At 32.4% G+C, this 22,084-nt stretch overlaps 2 protein-coding genes across 2 annotated transcripts; both read right to left on the reverse strand.

The window, feature by feature from the left end:
* Window positions 1–1,547: 1,547 nt before the first annotated feature.
* LOC114748906 (ankyrin repeat-containing protein BDA1-like) lies at window positions 1,548–2,156 on the reverse strand. Its single transcript, XM_028937371.1, has one exon. It carries the CDS (start codon window positions 2,154–2,156, stop codon window positions 1,548–1,550), a length of 609 nt encoding a protein of 202 aa, XP_028793204.1.
* Window positions 2,157–12,500: 10,344 nt separating this feature from the next.
* Window positions 12,501–12,911, reverse strand: LOC114748907 (ankyrin-1-like). The gene has a single exon (XM_028937372.1). It carries the CDS (start codon window positions 12,909–12,911, stop codon window positions 12,501–12,503), a length of 411 nt encoding a protein of 136 aa, XP_028793205.1.
* Between the last annotated feature and the right edge of the window lie 9,173 nt (window positions 12,912–22,084).

Consider the following 22,084-nt stretch of genomic DNA (forward strand, 5'->3'; position numbering starts at 1 on the left):
TATGAAGGAGTTGATTGAAGTAGATTCTGAAATTATGCGTGGCTGGAGCTTCATAATTCTCTAATTCAACAACAATGGCAGGAGCTCGGATCATTAAAGGGGAGTTTTAGTTACTTTAATTTCCTATCCAATAGTTGTTTAACAATTACTAGGTCTTAGGATAGTTATTCTAATTATTGAAAAATTTGTATCATTTAATCTGATTATATTTGGAGATTATTGTGGCTAGATTACTGTTTAGTATTTGACATTAGGTTGTTTATAGCTTTAGTTTCAATTATAATGTTGTGGTTATGACATTTGTATTGATTTTGGAGTTAATATATTGTGATTTTTTGAGGTAGCTTGGAATCTTGGATCATATTATCTTTTGCTAGCTTTGATTCTGTTATTTTGGATTTAAGAGTTTTAATTAAGCATTGGTTTTTAGCATCCTTAATTCTATTTTACTATTCTAGTTGAAGTTAGTAAGTTGGGATTTTAGAAAAATATTTTGTAACAATTCAAGGTGGCTTGGTTGTTAGATTAAAAGCTTAATTATAATTCTTAATTCATTGTTTTAACTCTCATATCTTTTGGAGTGAGGATTGTCTGCGTTGTTGAATTGGATGATTAATCATTATCATTGTTATTTGAGTGTTTCATTTTCATTTCTTTAATCTTCATTCATTTTAATTATTTTTATATAAAAGTAAAAAAAGTATTTTAATTTCAATTTAATTCATGGTGTATAATTAGCAATTATTAAATCAAAAATCATTTTTATAGTTTAGGTTACTTGTATTTATTTACTAGGATTTAATTTAATTTCATAAGAACTCCACTCACAAGCAAGAGGGTGACCCTAAGCGATGAAATGAAAGAGATAGTGTTGAAAATTACATACTCCAAAAACATATCTTGGAAACTAAAAGATGAGACAGCTTGCCCAGGACAATAGGACACGTTGTTAGGAAGGATAGTGCACTTTAGGGCTTCAATATTGGATGAGCCTTGAGATAAACCTTGTTGGATGAAGCCACCAGGTGGGTTTATCAATGATTGAAATGTTATGGTGGCTATAACAGTAGACACTAAACTCAGATTTCCCCTCATTTCTTCTACCCAGTCACCCTTGTGTTTGAACCAACCTCCAATCCATTTCAAAATCTTTATGAAGCAGTTTCTCTTCTTCTTTCGAGTTTGAGGTTTTGGTCTTGCAACTGGTGATGATGAGTGTGAATGCGTGTGGATTCCGTTCTTCTCAGCTCTAATTCCAGAATAGTCCGTCAGCATGACTTGTATTTCTAGGGTTTTGAAATCTTTTGGATTACGTTTGAGGATGTCATAGGCTGTAAGACCCATATCGTTCTTCAAGCTTGCCATTTCTATTACATATGGGATTGATAGGAGGTACCTTATAGTCTGAAATATTAAACTTGCATGTTAGTATATTGTGGGAAGTGTCACATATGAGTTTGGGGTTAAAAAAAAAAATTAGACCCAACAATTCACAAAAAATATAACCCGTTCATGTAAAAAGAAAACTCGTTATATCAGGGAGGATATCACACCTCAACTTGCTTGGATGCGACAGCTAAATGGAAAACGGTGTTGCCCACTACATCAGAAATCGCGAAGTTAAGAAGCTTCCCAGAAATGGCAACTTCCAATTCCACCAAACACTCGAGAGTCTCCAAATGATTGTGTATCACACACAAGTGAAAAACAGTGTTTCCATTATCAAGAAAGCTCAGAGACTCAGGCTTCGCGTTCACCAACTCTTTCACAACGTCTAATCTCCCTCTCATAACTGCATAATGCAAAGGAATTTTGCCCTCTTCATTAGGAAACGAGCATGGCTTGTCATTAACTTTAAGAAGTTCCTTCACGATTTCGGTATGACCTTCTGCAGAAGCCAAGTGGAGGGGTGTGTTCTGGGAAGAGTCAACCTCAATGGCTAGTCTGGGTTTGTATGTGACAAGTGCCTTGGTAAATTCAAGGTGGCCAAGCAAGGCTGATATATGTAAAGGAGTTTCGGTGAAGCCACTTTGTGAGATCTTGTGGAGGATTAATGGTTCTTTTGGTAAAAGTGAGTTCAAAGTTGATACAGATCCTTTGCGTGATGCTTCATAAAGAACGCTCAATCTGTCCTCTTCACCATGGGAAGTCCCCATTTTGATTATTATAGCCTCTCTTGCGTGAATAAGAAAGTTGTATGTATTCTTCATTATATATACACATCATTTTGAAAGAATCTGTCAAAAGTGTGTTGCTTATGATTACTTAATGTTCAAGTTTCTGTCGAATTATGTGAAACCAACGTCCACAACTCAATCTGTGAAGGCAACATCACACGATATGAACAATACTTTATCGACAATCCTATTTGAATATATCGTTTTCCAAATTTTCACCTGCAAATGTTATCATTACACTAATAATATTCTCGTCACCCAACTAACCGTTTACTCCAAATCACACCTGGCCCTGGGGCAGTATTTCTTTAGGCCGATTCTGACCAATCCAACCTTTGTTTTGTTTTTTAACCAAAAAAAAAAAAAAAACTTGGTAGAAGAGGGGAAGCATATTAAAAATGGTGAAGTTTTTCACTTATTATTACATCATACATACACGTATTGATATAAATTAGTACATAGGCTTTTAAATGGCTAGATTTTGATTATTTTCATGCTTATACTAATAATATTAATTAATAATCGTCCTCAGAACAGGTTCCGTGATTGGTTGCACTCCTCGAATGGGATTATTTTCTGCTTCGACACATACTATGTGCAGATGCTATAACATATTTTAATTAGTCTTAAATATTTAAAAATGATATTTTCTGATGTTTCCAATGCGCTATGGAAGAATGCCTTGGAGAAAAAAGCAGGCGGCAAATCGGTTAGGAAAATGGTTAGGATCGATAAGCCTAATGTGGAAGGTTGAAAATCTGATTTTGCCAGAAAGTAGTCAGCCGGCTGGTCTCCTCAAATACAAATTGGCTAGCGCCTGCAACTTCCAGTTATAATTGATGTGACAACAAGAGTCATCCTTTTGTTTATTTGTTTATTTGCTTCCACAAGTGTTCGATTCCCACAAACACTGATGATGCTACCCAATATTAAGATACATTACAAGTGTTAAGGTTGTAAAAATAAACAGTAACAAATCAAAGTCGATCTCACAAAGAATTCAATTAATAGTGATTAGGCAATAAAAATTTTTGTTTCGTTTAAGTTGAAAAAATTAAGATTTAATAAAATCAAATGAAAAGAAATTAAAATAAATAAAACAAAATTTTCTCAAATTAACTAGACAAATATTAAAAAGAACAACTTAGAGTTATCAATCTCTTGCTAGCTTCTTGAATCTTAATTCACTGAATTAGTTAGTTTTAATGTCAATTTTGTTAATTTAGAGTTCAATTAGCTACAAGTATCTATTGGTCTACTTATAACCCTCTCTTAAATTAATCATATAATATCTCACACAATTAACGAAAAGGCTAAACAATTCAGTCTCACTTATTAACAATTATATGAGATAATTAGGTATATTTTTATCCTAATCACAAATTAGATTGTCATCCAATTTCATATTACTTAATCTAAGAGCCCAATTAAAATCTTCTTTGTCAAAGAAAACTTTAATTCTCAAATTTACAATTAATGATGGCCGATAATAAAGCAAAAGATTAAATAACCAAAATTTACCGTTAAGCATCCTCAATTCAGTAAAATTAAAATCAGTCTACTAACAAGTTCATGGTTCCTCTAGACTGTAAAAAGAAATTTAGCTACACATGATATAATCAGTTTCAGCAACAAGATTCAGATCAGACTCCCATCAGAATACAAAATAGGAACAAGGGAAGAAAACAGAACACTGCTAATGGTCTCCTCTCCTCACTGCCGTCCCTTGAACTCGTTCTCTCAAGATCATTGCTGTCGCCACTTTCCTGCTTCGAACCAGTCTCGGCGTCTACGATTCAATGGAGGAAGATGATGAACAGTGTCGACCGACCTTCAACCCTGTTCAGCGCTCCTCTGCTCAAGACGATGATGAAATCTCGGCTCCCCCTCTGGTTCTCACCAGCGTCGGCGCCTCTCAGAGCAACCTCACAGCTCCAAAAAACCCCTTTCGGCGGCCCTCCAAGATGATGATCGTGATTTTCCTTTCTTTCAGTTTCGGCGGCCTCCTCCAGACGATGGACGATAATCCCCTTCAAAATAGAACCCTCCTCGATCCTCCAAACGGTGCGTTCCACTCCTCCCACGTGCCAACGGTGCCGTTTTGTGTCTTGATTCAGCAGCTTCAAAAACTTCCTCTCTCTGTTCGGCAATAATAAAAGGGGAGGAGAAGTGAAGATAAAATAAATGGAGAAGAAAAAATTAAAAGAAAATATAATATTAAAAAAGGGAAATAAAATAAAAATTAAAACTGACATAAGATAAATCTATAGCTACTTTTATTTATTTAAGACCAAGCTATTTACAAGAAAATCCCCCAAATAATACTCACAATTAATTTATATTCAAAACTCTTTTAAATCATCCAAAATCCTATTAATAACTCCTCAAAAATCACCTAAAATATTCTTTCAAGATATTCAAAATAATGAGTTATCAATTGAGCAAAATTGTCCCCTAGAATTATAGCCATTTCAGAGAATATATATACGTAGATATAAAGAATGGGAGATATGATTTTGAAGGCTACAATTGTTGGATACATGCAAATATATAGAAATAACTTGTTTGGAATTTTGCTGTGAAGCAATATATAATGCTGATTATAATGGTAATTTGGACAACGTTGGCCTTCTGCAGAAGCTAAGTGGATAGGCGTGCTTCATGAAGAGTTTCTCAAAAACATATTTCTAATTATAATTTGAAAATCTATTTTTGGTAACTTCTAAAAATAATCGAATCTGTAGATTGATATTAAGTCCATTTGGATTAACGATAAAAAAGTAGCTTATTTTCAATTAATTGGATGAAAGTTAGATTGAGTAATATGATTTGTGTATGGATTGATTTTTATAAATAAGTCAACTTATGAAAGTAGAGTTGTTTGGATTATGACAAACTCAATTATTTTTATATATTTTGATATCTTTTATATGAGTTTTGTCAACTTAATTGGTCCTTTTGGTCTTAATTGATTATTAATTGATTTAATATGTTTTATTTTAAATTATTAATTTTTAGAGACAAAATTGTCATATTTTGGTTTAATTATAATTAATTGATTTTTAAGGACAATTAATGCTACTTTATTTTTAAATTTTGATTGTAGGTTTTTGGAGATTTTAAAAATAAAAAGATAAAAAAAAAGAGAAAATAATTATAAAAAAAAGGGGGGAGAGCAAAACGCACATTTTGCTCCCTAACCTAATAATCAATTAAAACTATTCATCGGTTTATCAAACCAGTGGGCCCTGCATCTATCCTCTTGCAAACGTGGAGGAACTTTACACAGGTGCATGACCAAGTACTTCTAAGTCCCACTTCAGAGTCTGTTTATGTAGCTTGGCAGAAACCACCTGTAGGTTGGGTTAAGCTGAACGTTGATGGTGCCACAAGTTCAGCGAGTAAGAGGTCTGGGTGTGGAGGAGTTATAAGGGACAGTTCTGGAAAATGGGTTGGTGGTTTAACTCATTTCATTGGTGTTTGTAGCGCCAAGGAAGCAGAGGAATGGGCAATGTTAAAAGGGCTCTCTTTGGCTTGGGATCTTGGATTTAGGAAAATTATCCTGGAATCTGACTCAAGGAACCTGGTGAATTTACTAACCCGAAAAGACGCACACAAGGGTGCAGGCTTAGTGGTCGTACAAATCCTGAAGCTTTTGAAGTATTCATGGGAAGTGGACATACTTAATATACCTCGAGCACAAAACAAGTTAGCCGATGCTTTAGCGAAGGAAGGTCTGGCACGCTCATCTGTGTTGGATGCTTGTCCAGCGAGATTACAAGATTTGCTTTTGGATGATTGTATGGGATCTGATTCCCCTGAGTTTTAATTTTTTTCTTGTTGGGCTTAGCCCTCTTCTGTACCAAAAAAAAAAAATTAAAACTATTCATCATCTTCAATGGAGAGCAGCACGCGAGCCGACGGCGTGGAAAAAGATAAAGAAAAGAAAGAAGGACGAGTGACGGGAGAGGCAGAGTTGGCGGCGAGACGAGGACCATTCATCATCTTCTCAGTTGAACCTCCCTGGTGGCAGGGATTTCGCGACAGCAGGGGGCGAACCAGCAGCACAAAGGAACAGAGGACAGTGGCGTGAACTGAGACGCACACGAGCAGACAGCGAATCAGAGGGAGAAAACGAACAGCTCGACGGTGTTCTCTTCATTCACCATTCATCTTCTCTGCGTCTTCTCACTGGTGGCAGAGAGAAGATAGCGAGAGAGAACAGAACAGAGTCTTGACGGCGGCAGAAGGAAAGAAAACAGAGAGACAAAAACAAGGAGCTGACGGCAGACGCGAGAGAGAGGCGAGGGAGCTGAGTGAGGTCCAGAGCTCGACGACGCAAGAAGCAGAGTGACGGCATTATTCATCTTCATTCTTGAACTAGAGGACGCACACACAAGGACCTGGGACTCACGTGAACAGAGTGAGGAGACGACGCGAGCAGTGAAGCAAACGGTGGAGGCAATATTCGGGTCATCATCTTCTTCATCTTGACGGCGCTGGATGAGAGACAGCCAACAGAGTGAGGAGACGTGAACCAGATTAGCGAACAGAACAAAGAGCTTGAACGGCGAAATGATACCTCCAGCTTTCATCTTCCATTGGCTCCTTCATTGTTGTTCTGCTATGGTTGTGATTATTGAAGCATACGGTGGAGCTTCAGTGATACAAGGACTTAGCTAAATCCTTCCAATTCTCTAGAGCAATGATTATGGCTTGAACTAAGAGCTTCAAAAGGGAGTTTCAGCTCTTCTAATCTTTACTTCTTTCATTATAATTGTGATTTCTAGGTCTTATAATGAATTTTATAATGTTTGAATGGGCTGTGATGGTTTATATTTGTATTGAGATTGGTTGTAGTTGTTGGAATCTTTGATTAGCATTTAACACTATACTGTGATTAGTTTTAATTTCTTTACATTGTACTGGGTCAGACTATGTTTTGAAATTATTGTGAACATTCAGTGGTAATTCAAGATGGCTTGGTTATTGGACTAAAAATGTTAATTGCTTTTCTTTGATTTTCTTTTTGGCTAATTGCGCTGAAACAGTTTAATTGTGAATAATTAATATGCAAGGTGGCTTGGTGTTGATTATTCTAATTAAACCGAGTCTAGGGGGTGGCCCTTAGAGTCTTTTGAATTTAGCTAACTCCCAAATTAATTGAAGTAGTGATAGCCTTAATCATTGTGTTAGAGGATTGCTTTTCCATTTGCTGTCACTTGTTAATTCTCTTCATTTATTTCATTCATATCCATTTTATAAACTAAAAATCTAAAAATTATTTACTCATTTTACATCATTTTAAATTTTGCCAATTAGTTAGTTAAAAAGAAAATCAATCCCTTTCCAACTCAATTCTTTGTTTTTGATACTTAGTTGCTTAGAATTTCAAATAAAGGCTCCTCAAAGTGAAACGACCCGAGTTTTGCACTATATTGCATTGTTTGGATTTATTTTTGATTGGGAACCCCAAGGCGAACGACAAAGGCTCTCATCAGATTATTAGTGAACAAATAAGTTTAGTTATAAAATAAAATAAATAAATGTGATCAAATAATTTATATATTTTATTCTCTCTCTTATGCTATACTCTCTAATTACATTTCTTTATATATTTTCTCTTATCTTTTATTTCACTTATTGTAAAGGCATGTTTAAAATCAAAAGTACTTTCTTTGGTCCACAATATAAATCACTTCTAGAAGAATAACTTGGTCCAAAATATAAGCCACTTGATGAATTAATTAAAATGACTTAGATTATGGCCCAAAAGAAATATATTTATAACCTATTATTACTTTCAATTAATTTTAACTAATTTTTTATTATCCGTAAATTAATTATTTGAAATTTATAGCAAGAAAAAGAGAAAATAATAAATTTCTTAAAAATGAATCCACCTCTTTTTAACGTCGACTCTCTACTTTTCAAAAAGAAAAAGCAAAAATAACTTTTTACTTTTGACTTTAAGTGGTTTTTTACACAAAAATTAAATTGCCAAATCATGAATCTAAACACTACATATTTTATCCACCACACGTTTTGTCAGTCAATTGCATGATGGATGCTAGGGCTGCACATGAGTAGGGCTGGCCTCTTGCCCGATGCCTAGTCTGAAGCATGAAAAGGTTGAAATATGCAGCTTATTACCCCTCTTTGCCCATGAAAAGCCCTAGTAAGTTTGGGCTGGGCAAATGCAGGCTAAGTCGGCGGGCTTTCATGCTCAATAAGTCAATATACTATATTAATTAATTAATTATATATTTATATCCCTCTAAATAATCTAAAATAACTTTATATTAAAATAATAACTTGGCCTTAATTTAATTATTACTAATTAATATATCACGAAGCTACATTTGATAATAGCTAAGAGGAGTGGACTGTGACAAAAAAATGTTGTTAGCATATTTTATTAAACTTAGTTGCTTTTCTAGTTTCTAAAATTTCTTAACCAAATATTAATATCTTTTTTTTCATAACTCCAAATACTCATTCCAGGATGGAATTAGTTATATTTAAAAAAAATTGTTTTGTTTTAATAAATTTTTAAAGTTTGGAAAAATTAATCTTTTAGTCCCTATAGTTTTAACACATTTGTAACTCGGTCATTATACTTTGACTCATTACAACTCAGTCCTTGTAGTTTTGACTCGGTTGTAACTTAGTCCCTGAAATTTGACTCGTTGCAACTCGATCCCTATAGTTCCCATTTGTTGGAGCTACAATATTATATCTCATTTTTTGTAATAGTGAAAAAGATGAGAAAGAATATTGATGAAAGTACAAAGATAAATAAAGATACCATTAAATTTAAAAATCATTAATAAAACAATTATTTATTATTATAAGCAAACAAAGAATAATTTAAATATTTATTTGGTAAAATCGATAAACTACACATCAGTTCTTATAAAATTTATAAACAATCTAACAATGATTTAGTTTTTTTTTTTGAAAAATCACAATAAAACATCATTAAAATTGGAAAATTGCACACAAGAATCCATTCATAAAAATTGTTGTCAAAACCAATATTAATGTTGTAATGGGTCCCTATTTATAATTTTTTTAATTTCTAAAGTCTTTTTTTTAATGATTTTTCCTACTTTTTCTTTCTTTTAATAAAAAGCAGAAAAAGATTTTATAGAACTACTTACATCTTGTCATTAATTAGGATTAGTTCAGGTGATGAAAACAATAAGGTAAATTGTGGAGGAAAAGAGTTAGGTCAAGTTCTTTATATTTTGTTATTTCAAGGGTTATGTGCCTTTTCTTGTTTGTTTTATATGAATTTATAATTAAATATTATTAAATATTAATATTTTAGAAATAGGATACATGATCATATCTGGTTGGAGAACTTGACATATTGAATATAAAAAATTTATTGTAAGTATTATCCAATACAGTGATTAAAGAATCAAACCCTTTTAATGATCTTGATGCAATTGACTGCTGTCATTTAATTATTCCTTAATTTTTCACAAAGCATTTAATTTGAACAGAAAATTTTAAAACTAAAATATTTTTATCTGTGATATTGTTGTGGCGGAAAATAGAGAGAAACTTGCGTGAATACAATGATAAAATAATGTCTCTGCGATTTAGGGTGGCCGTTCGGTATAATCAAAAAGCACATTTAAAAAGTATTTTTATGTAAATTGAGATAAAATTTATTTTACATGTTTACGTTGTTTATTATAAAATTACTTCTAAATTATAGTTTAGTTTCTACTTAAAGGCTCTGTCAAAACTTTCAAAAGTTAGTTCAGGTAAATTTGGAAAACAAATATATTATTAAAATTTTAAACCTACGATATATAACTTTCACAATGAATGTTTATTATATATTAGGTAAAGACACTCTCAGTAGCCTGATCTTATTTCTTAAGTGTACCGCCCAACTTCTTAATTTTTTCTGAATGGTGTAACTTTATACATAATCTTTTCTTTTTCTTTTTCTTTTTTTTTACTTCTAGCACTTTAGTTTTATTCGTAGTGTATCAAACACCCTAAAATTTAAGGCGCTGGATGTAACTAAAAAATAATACCAGCATGTTGGATTGAAAAAAAAACAAGAAGCTAGTGACATGTGGCTATTAGGGATCTTATAACTTATAAGCTAGTGACGTGTGAGCTCCTCTTGTATTTGAGAGTTTGTGGGTCCTACCTGTCTGCTCTTTTAGTTAAAAATTAAAAGTCCTCCAATTATTCTTCGTAATAGCGTAGCGTAATCTCTACTGCAAGATGGTGTCGGAATAGATTCACTGGTCACTACTGATAGCAACATGATAGTGTGAGCAAATTTATTTAGAAACTTTTTTTTTAATGAATTTAATGATGTAACCAACTTTCATTTGGATAGAGAGAAAAATAGGGAGGAGAGAATGCAGAAAAAAGCTTTAAAAAAAATAATAAATCTTATTTTTCTCTGTATCTAAACTAAAAGTTAGCTGCCCTCTCCCCCCCCAAAAAAAAAATACAAGGTATTGATGATCCATATGAAGAAGCGTTAGTTTATACATATCAATGTATAAATGGTTTATACATCATCACTGAAATGAAATGATGAACATTTTGCCTTAGGATTAGTCAATTCTATTTCTCAATAGGGGCGGGGCAAAGAAAGGGATATAACTCAGTGGTAGAGTGTCATCTTGACGTGGTGGAAGTCAACAGTTCGAGCCTGATTATCCCTAAACCCAATGTGAGTTTTTCTATTTTGACTTGCGAAAAGAAGGTTTCTCATACGCTAAAGTAGGACCGCCTTCAAAATCTGAAGCGTGAGATACAACTTTTATGATGACGAGGATGCATGAGATGAGTAGGGAAGATGAGGAAGACAGAACTGAAAACATCTAAATTAAAACACAAGCCATTCATTGAATATAAATATAATACTTCAGTGCAGATATGTGTGTGTGTATATATATATATATGCGTACACAGAGAACATTAACAGTAATCAACCCCTGAAATTAAAATTTGCACACACCAAAGACGCATGAATTGATTGAGATCATGTCCAGCATTATTAGCCGTGTGGCCACTGGACTACCTGGGAAACTTATTGCCTGCCTTTGCCCTCAGTTTCTTCACTACCCATGTAACAAATATCACCATGCTGTATACAACAGTCAGTGCACGCAAAGCATTAAAAATGCAAGAGGATATGGTCATCACTTGATCGATATCATGAACGTCCCGGGTGAAAAGGACGAAAACAACAGCATAAGCATTTGGGAGGTACGTGATACTTATACCCATGCCTATGGATAGCAGCCACATCACAAATCTATGTTTGAGAGGAACGCCACTCACAAGCAAGAGGGCGACACACAGAGATGTCACAAAAGAGATGGTATTGTACATTATGAAGAGGCTAAAGACGTGTTTGACGATAAGCAAGCATGGCCTCCCCGGGACATTGTCCGGAAGAGCCTTTATCATGCTCAGACTCATCTTTGTACGGCAAGCAGCCAATGGGATCGTTCGGTCTTATTCCTTGTTGGACTACGCTTCCTGGAGGGCTAAGTACAGTTTGATAGGTCATGGTTGAGATGACAGTAGCCACCGTGCTGAGATTCCCCCTCATGTCTTCGAGCCAATCCCCATTATGGTCTATAGTTTCCAAAACATATCTCCACGGCCACCTCTCTTTCCTACATCTCTCTTCTTTGCTCGCAACACCATCAATCCTTTCTTTTTTTCAGAATTTGATTCCAGACTCCATCAATATGACTTGTATTTCAAGGCTCTTGGTGTCCTTGGGACTTCGCTCAACAATATCGGCTGCGGTTAAACCCATGCCGTTCTTCGAGTTCAATGCTTCTGATATTATTGTTTGAATTGAAAAGAGGTAACTCAGTCTAAACAACAACGAACAAGCAGCAAATATAATAGGGAGAATAATAATGAGGTCCTAAGCAAGGAAAACAATTGAAAAACAAATCCAAAAGGTTGTCATTCTCACTATAAGACTTATCATTATGAACTGTTGGGGTTGTTATTGGGATTTTTTAGTAATTATTTTTCTTCTGTGAGACTTGATTATAATTCTCCTAGTATAACATGTTATGCTTGTGACTTACACATAGCAGAACCAGAAAAGGATGGAAACACAAACATGAAGAGTAAGAAAAAAGTACCTCAACTTGCTTCAACATGATAGCCAAATGGAGAACGGTGTTGTTTCCATCCAAGTCTCCCTTAATAAGCAGCTCGTGGGTGCCATCAATATCCAATATCACCAGATCTTTCAAGATCTCCAACTGGTTGTGCATCACACACAAGTGGAAAATAGTTTTCCCCTTGTCATCATGTGAGCTCAAAGACTTTGGCCTTGCTGTAATCAGCTCCAACACAAAGTCTCTTCTGCCTCTTATCAACTGCATGGTGCAGAGGGATTCTGTGTTCTTGGTCACGAACCAAACATGCCTCTCCACAAGCTTGCAACAGTTCCTTCACAATGTGGATGTGGCCTTGTGCAGAAGCCAAGTGAAGAGGCGTGCGTCGAGATGAGTCCAACTCATCAGGGGCGAGTCTGGGGCAGTGAGCAAGAAGGGTTTTGGTAAATTCAAGGTGGCCAAGTAAAGCTGATATGTGTAAAGGAGTTTCAAAGAACGTTGTTTGTGAACTGAGTCTGCACAAGATCAATGGGTCTTGCTGGAGTAGTGTGTTCAAATTTGAAACACGGCCTTCTTGTGCTGCCTCGCATAGCTTCCTCATTCGCCTCTCTTCTTCATTGTTATTAGTTATAATCTCTATTAAGATAAAAAGGAAACAATAATATCTATCATTCCCTATATTTTCATGTAAATTTTTATATTTCAAAACTTTATGAAAAATGTTCTTCTATATTTGTCTCCGTTAGCATATTAGTGATTTAGTCCTGAACATTAAATTCGGTTAGGAAACTAAACCTTTGGTGCGCGCTGATGGCACTGACATCAAGCTTTTTCCCCTGATAAATAACATTATTAGTTTAATATTTATGAGGTAAAAAATATAACATGCGTGGTGATGTGACAGTTAGAGAAGCTATTATATATAATGTTGGCTAATGCAAGATTAAATATCAATGGTGAAGCTCAAAATGTATTTCTTTATGCTTTTTCCCCCATTTGTAAGGCTGAAAGCCTGAAACCATCATGACCACATTTTAATATAAATATTTTTTCTTAGAAAATTTCAATCTGGCTCCTCCTAGCTATTAAGGCCCCGTTTATCTAAAGTTTTTTAAGGGGAAAAAGTTCGCTTCTTCGGAAAAACATTAAAGCACTTTTTAAAGAGATTTCAAGATGTTAATTTAAATTTTTTTAAAACTAATCAATATATGAAAAACATGCTTCTAATTATTTTGAAAATTTATTTTCAGTAACTTCTAAAAATAATCAAACTAATTGATATTTGAATATAAAAAATAATTATGAGAGTGTTTATTTTATGGGAAATGAAGACAAGTGGCGAGGGAGAGGTTAGGGTTGTAAAATCAACAAGATGTTTGGGAGTGTTTTCCTCAATAAATGCTTTTTAAATTAAAAAAATAATCAAATCTAATTCAAAGTAGCTCTCTAAAAAGCATTTTCTACGTTCACATAATTTGAAACTTCCTACTTAACCCCCGGGGGGGGGGGGGGAGGACCTTTGTATTATGACCGATGCCAGTTGGTCAAAAGCAATCGTATACTTGGTCCGTCATTTAAATGCACTGGGAAAAAGCGTCCTTTGACAGGCCCAAAATGTATGGTATTATTAATAAAAGAATTTTTACGCAGGGACCAGGCAACTTAAAAAAAAAAAAGCAGAAAATATCTAAAAAAATACATTTGTAGATAAAAATATTTTTTATATCACTTAAAAATAATAAGATATATTATATTAAAAATATAATAAATCATTACATGTCTAGGTATTGCGCTTCCAATGCTTGAAAAAGATTCCCAAATTTTTGTGTTGCCACAGGTTCTTGTCAACAGCCAAGCTTAGCCACTTTGTATATTATTTGTTATGTAGCTGTAAGGAGCAAGATGTTGGAATGAAGATTAGTACATATGTAGTATCATTATCAAATAGCATTTACCATAGTTTAACTTTTTAACTTAAATGATTGCCTTAATTCATCTAACGAATTAATTAACGTATCAAAATATCAAATTTAATGCAAACTACTAAGGAATATAAAGTAGGAAACGAGAGGCACGAAATCAACCATACATCTCACGCTAGTTGAACTTTCAACTTAAAAAGACGTCCTAAGCTCTAATAATTATTGATTTGTTCCATTTATATCAAAATAAGAATCTGACTCTTTTTGTCATTTAATACTGATGAGGGAATCTTCTGATGACAATTAGAGTTATTACTTTCTCTATCCTTTGTTATAAGGTCCAAATAACCAAAGTGTATGATGTTTAAAAAAGCTGTTAAATTAATTAAAAGAAATAAATATGCAGGAAATTTTTTTTTTCCAAATATGCCTTTATCTACGAGAGGGTAAATGAAAGAGAGTAATAATGAGAAAAAATGATGAAAGACAATGTGTAGGAAAAATTAGTTAGGGGTAAAATTGATAAAAATGTATTTAATCTTAGATAACCGCAAAGTGGATCTCATATAAAAAGGACCAAAATAATTTAAAATTTTGAATTTTATAAAAAGTAAAAGATGGAATATATAACAAGTGAGGTAGACGCATATGGAACCGTTGAACTTTCAACTAAAATTATTGTCGTAACGAATTTATTTGTTCCCTTATATCAAAATCAAAAATTCACTCCGTATACCAATCAAGTTAGCATAATTGCAGGTCCCCAGTTTAGTGCAACATACAGATAAAGGAATCTTCAATAGATAACAAATGAGAGGTTGGACTATTGAAGGAACAAAGGGTGTGGCTCACCATATCAGGATTTTCAACTTGAATTACTATTGCCTTCATCTAACCAATGAATTATTAGTTGCTGAAATGCCTGTGTTGCGGTGTAGAATTTGCCCCACCACTTACGTTTGACAGTTGAAGTTATATTATAATGAAGACTACACAAACCTCTTCCATCTCACCTTTTCCTATATAGCCGGGAAGAATTTGCTCTTACTTTTGATAATTGGCAGCATATTATTAGATCCATCTTTGCATTCTTTCTATTATATTAAAAAATTTTAGTTCATAAAAAATTGCATCGAATCTTCTTTCAACTTCTTGTTAATAACTTTTTTATTTGTCAAGGTTTAACAATAAATTCCTCTACTACACAAGAACATCAGAGTTTTCTCATTCCCAAAATCCATGAGAAATTCAGAAACAAGGTGAGAATTTTTCACGATTTAAATTGCGAGAGAAATAGATTGTAGGTAATGTTGCTTTGTCATGGAAAATTCTGAGAGAAGATTTTATCTTCGAATATCCGTGAGAAAATATCTTTTTTCTAATGAAAATTATTGAAGAAAAATAGTTGCATTTTGTAGTTTTAAAATGTTGTTTATAAAAAAAAAATAACGTCACAATGAATTAGAAGAGAATCGATTGCAGAAATTTCAAATTGAAAAATGAAAAAGTAAGTCAAAGTTCTGAACAAAAATCAACCGACGTATAGGGGGACCATGGACCGAGATTCCATCATGGCTGTAAATGGACTGATGGAGACCAATACAATTTGAGGGTACTCAAACGGCCTGACTTCATTTGGATGCATTGGGATAATCTCATACATCCAAATTAAAATATAAAAAATGTATTAACCTTGTTTATATAAAAATATGTTAATCTAGATTAGGGCTAAATCTCTTTTTCATAAAAATTAGAATGAATTTTGTTTATAAATAAACAGTTTCCTATACATCAAGAAAAATAAGAGGCATCTCGCTCCGTGATGCGCCACAATTTATAAAATATAAACAGGGGATCTCGATCGCGTATATGTTTCGGATGTCGATTTATTGACCGAGTCAACTACGATTTAATTATTATTTATATAACAATAACAACTCTCCTCATAGTTGATTTTTTAAAAAAAAAAAACAGAGAGGTTGGAAATAAAAGTACACTATCAGTAAAGGAGCTATAATATAATTATTGAACTTTGAATTGGAATAATTGCCTTAATGTAACCAGTTAAACAGTTGAAGCGTCAATGTTGATTAGCAACTGACCCTTGGTATGAAAGCTAGGTAGGAGATGGCCGAGTTAGAGAATTAACCGTTGAACTTTCAACTTTAAGTATTTGTCTTAATCTAACGAATTGATAATTTGTTCGAAATTGGCTTGGACAAATTTAAAATTCCTGAAGATCAAATGCTGTGAAATATCAAGTCCAAAACAAATACTGTGATATACGACCATGTTTGATAAAATGGAAGTGTTGAGTTTGGAAAAGGAAAGGCTGGGATCATTATTGTCAAATTTGCAGTTGATTCACCAAGTTCATCGTTTCTGTGTTTCTAGCTTACAAAATCATATTAACTTATGCTAGAAACTCGATTAAACTCACGAATTTTTGCATTGCTAGCTTATATTATAAAATCTTGTCATCTCACTCATAAACTCATAATAACTTTTTGGACTTGATTATGTGTACTGGCTGCATATATGAACTTCATAGAAACTTCTTTATTAAGCATAATAAAATATGGATGTTGATGCATTAAATTTCAATTATTCGGACATGAAATATATTCAAACCAAATTGTTGTTACTTTTAATATTTAATTATTTAATTAAATAATTTTAATAGTTATTTATTGATAAAATAAACTCTTATAAGTTTTTGTCTCTGTCACAAGTTTACTTAAATTCATAAGTTCGATCGACAACCTTGGTTGGGATAGAACAGTTTTCTCGTTTACCAAATTGAATATGAATTTTAATCTCTATCTAATTTATCCCTTGCTCTCTCCCGTGCTTGTTTTACTTAATTATAAAAGTCTACCTGTTACTATGGGCCTGTTTGGCTATGTTTTTTGTTTTTTTGTTTTCAAAGCAATTTTAAAAAACTGTTTTTGAAAACAAATTTTAAGAATTAAAAAAAAAACATGTTTGGTTGATTGTTTTTAAAAACAATTAAGTAAAAATAATTTTTCAAACAGGATTTTTTTTTTGTTTTTAAAAACAAAAAACTGTTTTCAGAATAAATAAACAAACAGGCCCTATGTGACTAAACATTCATATCACCTAATAGAAATATAAAGTTCAGATCATTTTTGGGCTCAAGTGCAATTCTTGAATACAACAAGTTAGTTAAAATTGGTTAAAGATAATAAATATGTAAGAATTGGAAGTGTTTTCCTCCAAAATATCCTTATTTGTAATTATAATTATAAAAATACATACAAGTTTTCTATTATCGTATGAAATTTTTATTTTTTGGATCCTATTATCTAAATAACCAACTAACTCGGATGACACTTTGCGATTAGAATGCCTTTCTCCAACTAATAAGTATTATAATTTTTTATTTTTTTTACCCTGTTTTTTATGTTAAGTTATAAACACAAATTTATAATCATAATTACAAATAAGCATGTTTCTAATTATAATTTATTATGAATTTCAAATTTATAAGGGAAAATTGTAAAAAAAAAAGATAACCAAAATAGAAAAATTATAAATGGGGACCCATGACAACATTGGTATAGATTTTGACAATAATAGTGTAAGTTTTGACAATAATTTTTGTGAACAAGTCCCTGTGTGTAATTTTTTTATTTCAGGGGTCTTTTTTTACAATTTTTCCAAATTATAATTTTATATTATAATTTATTTATGAAATTTTGTATGTATTTTAGTAATTGTAATTATGAATTTGTGTTTATAATTTAACAAGTTTGAAGCTAGGATAGCATGGTCATTCATGAAAGATTACAACTAAGACTGAAAAATCTGGAATATATTTTTGTAAATTTATAATACTTATTTATAATAAATTTATTATTAGGCACATATACGTAAAGATATGAAAGGAATGGATCAGGCGTTCTAAAAGAAGACGCCCCCCCAATATCGTATGCGTGGGCACACACCCACCCATCAAGTCTCGCTCACCAGCCCACCGACACCCCTCCCCATAACTATCTTAGAAATCACTTCTTTTTTTTTTTACCGTACTTCAGTGTCAGAGGTAAAATCGCTCTTCACTTCTTTTTTTTTTCTGTTTGCGATATATGAGTAAAAAAAAAACCTCCAAATAATCGAATTGTATAGTTTAAGAAAACTATTAAAATTAATTAAAAATAATAAGTATGTAGAAAATGTATTTTATTTTTTAAATATGCCCTTATTTATAAGTGAGAGTGGGTAAGAGTGAGGGGGAAAAAAGATAAGAGAATGTATGGAAAAAATAATAAAAAATATTAATGACGAATAAAATAAGTAAAAATGAATTTATTATTTAGACTAATTCAAAATGGACAGACTAGTTCAAAAATTTGAATCTTATAAGGTCAGATAGGTAGTAATTATAATTTATCTCTTTAATTTTTTTAATCTAAAACAAATAATGACACATGTATGATTGACGGTAAATTTTTGCTAGCTGGGGTTGTTATGAAACAACCTCTAATAATTCCACACAAAAGACGGGGCCCAACATATTTGGTCGTAGAAAGTTAAAAGATTTGGTCGTAAAAAAAGTTGGAATTAAATTAATAATTCCTAAAAAATGATTTTCAAAAGTCGAGATAATGCTCATAAAGTTAACCTCAAACGAAAGGCTGCGCAATATGGGTGTCTATTATTAATTTGCCGGTTTATAAGCAACAAACCTTATTGACGCACTCAAAATGTCGGATATGCTTTGTAGCTTATACGAGGGTCCAAATAGACCAATCCTGCAGCCGTTTCAAGCTATTCTCTTCTGTATGGTCAATATATATACTCTTCTGATGCTATTTATAAGAAACTTCTAATATATTTCATACAGATCAAGAAAAATCTTAAACTGCATTAACTTTTCATTAAAATATAGTAACTTTCCAACTTTACCCCTATTTAATATATACTCCTTTCAAAAAAAGATAACTACTTACACTATAATAAATGAAGGACAAAATAGTACATTCATACTGAAAATTTAATAAAGTGACTTATAAATATGATAAAAAAAACATTCTCTCTCTGTCCTATAAATAGCACAAGAGGAGTATGATTCTAATTAATGCTTTACTTTTTTTTAATAAAGAATATTCCTCCGTACCTAAGATATTCCATGGGCATCCTAGAGCCACATCGGATACGTGGAGAGGGAAGGATAAAGTCAGGTCGGTGCTGTCGTATCATATCACCCCCTTCTTTTCCCTCGCCACCATAACTTTTTTTTGTAGAAAGTTGAGACTGGCCCTGGCGGCTTATGCCATCATGCGTCCAGAACAATTTGTATTTGATCTGGAGCCCTTCTCTATTTCTTGTGTGAAAGGAATATGGTTGTCCTGGTAAAAAAAAAGAAAAAGGAATAGGTTGTCGTACAGTTATAATTTGAATTTATCCAAATACCTTTATGAGAGGTTTTATCTCAATTTACATGGAAGTACTTTTTAAAGTTGTTTTTTAATGGAGGAGTTTCCGCGCCAGCAAGTGACAAAGTCGTTGGTAATATTACTGTTGAGTTAAAAATGATTATAAATCTAAACATGTGATGCGAGGCAATTTAGGGAATATGCTAAATCACCAAAAATACGGGGAAAATCCAGAAATGAAGAAGGGTGCTGGGGCCATGCTCGGGCCATACTCCAACATCTTTCGGCTCAAACCCATAAAGATAGAGTTATAAAGAGGGGAGGCGTGTACCAGCACTGAGAATTTGCTTTTTGAAATAATGAAAAATTTAGCATCACTTATATTGTCGTCTCAATTTGTCGCTGTCCTCCCTTATCTCTCTACCATAATTAGTTGGCGGGTCTCTTTACAGACAAAAACACAATGATGTGAATTTATAAAAAAAGAATTATAATCAAATTCCAAAAAAATAATTATTAAAAAATTTTAATAACAACTTTAATAACCTGTAATAATAAGTCTTAGAGTAAAAAATAATAAATTTTGAGACATATTTTATAATTTTTTTAAAACATTATTATAATTCTCCCATTTATAAAAGTAAAATATAAAAAATATTCCACAAACGTGTCAAAAGAATAACTTTGCTACCGACAAGGGCGTGCGTCATTGGTACTTACACAACTAATGCTGACGTCTACCAAACATAACTTTGGCAATGTGAAACGGTAGTTAGAGAGTTGTTTTGATACTCATGCTTGTTTGGGTTGGCTTTTCCTCCAATGCGCTGCGAGACCCTCTTCAATTAAAGAGATACGTAGTAACAGCTCAATATTATAAATTGCACAATTTTTTATATAAAAGGTGTTTGAATGAAAATTAAATTATGATTTTAAAAGTAATTTTACAGTATATAGAATAAGGGAGTGTTTGGCAAATTTGGGAAAAACACTTTTAAAACTCAAACTAAGGTTTAGTCCCAAAAATATCTAAACACCCCATAACTTTTTGAAACCATGGTTTACCTTGTCAAAAACATGGTTTTATCATAAGCGAAATATTTTCGCTTTCTGAACAAATTTGGACAAATTTTTTGCCCCATCAATGTCAGATCAAAAGGCCTTCGCATTTCTCCTTCTTTCTCCTCCCTCATTTTTTTTTGTCTTTTGACTGGTTCTCCTCCCCCATTAAGGTAAAATAATACTCCTCCGGTCCTAATTATAAGACCCAATTGACTTATTTGAGGAGATTAAGGAAGTAAGTTAAGTTGGTTATTTATAATAAATAAGTGTTGTTATTCTTAAAATATCCTTGCTAATTAAGTATATTGGTTAAAACTATCATTATTAGAAGGATTATCTTGAAAAAAAATGCATAAATATAAGAAAGAAAATGGATTGGGTCTTATAATTAGGACCAAATAAAAAGTCAAATTGGGTCTTATAATAAGGACCGGAGGAGTATTTTTCTGTTAAAAAAAATTTATTTTTTAAAAAACATATTTAATCTTATAGTATTTTATAAATATATATACACATATTAACAATTAATTAATATATTTTTTACACATTATTTATTATGTTGGCAAAAAAAACTATTAATAAGTTTATTATTCCGGTCCTTAATGTAGGATCTAATTGGGGAGTTAATATTAATCTTAAATGTAAGACCTATTTTATATGATTATCTATTTTTTTTAAATTAACCCTATTGATATTCTCTCAACAATAATCAATTAGAAGAGGGAGAAAGAAAATTAAAAAATATGCTTAGGGTGTCTTGAAAAAAAATCATATTAACTAATTTAACTAACATTCTTAATCTACTCAAATTAATTAATTAGATCTTAGTTAAGAACTGTAGAAGAACTTAAAATTAAAATATAAATTAAAATATATTTTCATATAATTATCATATTAATTTATGTCCTTTTTAGTAATGTATACCTAAAAAAAGTATTTTTGATAATAATTATCCAAATACTATATCTTTATTAAAATTACTTTTTTCACAAAATCTATTCTTCCAAAATTTATTCTCAAAATCATTTTTTACTCAAAAGTTATTCTCCAAACCATGATTTGAATTTATCCAAACACCCTTTAAGTATATGAGAGGTTTTATTTCAATTTACATGGACGTATTTTTTAAAATTGTTTTTTAATGGAGGAGTTTCCGCGCCAGCAAGTGGCAAAGTCCTTGGTTATATTACTGTTGAGTTAAAAATGATTATAAATCTAAACATGTGATGCGAGGCAATTAAGGGAATATGCTAAATCACCAAAAATACGGGGAAAATCCAGAAATGAAGAAGGGTGCTGGGGCCATGCTCGGGCCATACTCCAACTTCTTTCGGCTCAAACCCATAAAGATAGAGTTATAAAGAGGGGAGGCGTGTACCAGCACTGAGAAT

This window comes from Neltuma alba, unplaced genomic scaffold (assembly GCF_004799145.2).
Source record: "Neltuma alba isolate B1F8T4 unplaced genomic scaffold, ASM479914v2 tig00005857_pilon, whole genome shotgun sequence".
NCBI classification, from domain to species: domain Eukaryota; kingdom Viridiplantae; phylum Streptophyta; class Magnoliopsida; order Fabales; family Fabaceae; genus Neltuma; species Neltuma alba.

Excerpts from the sequence above, each read along its gene's own strand:
- LOC114748906 (XM_028937371.1), bottom strand. The coding sequence starts at position 2,156 with ATGGGGACTTCCCATGGTGAAGAGGACAGATTGAGCGTTCTTTATGAA.
- LOC114748907 (XM_028937372.1), bottom strand. The coding sequence starts at position 12,911 with ATGAGGAAGCTATGCGAGGCAGCACAAGAAGGCCGTGTTTCAAATTTG.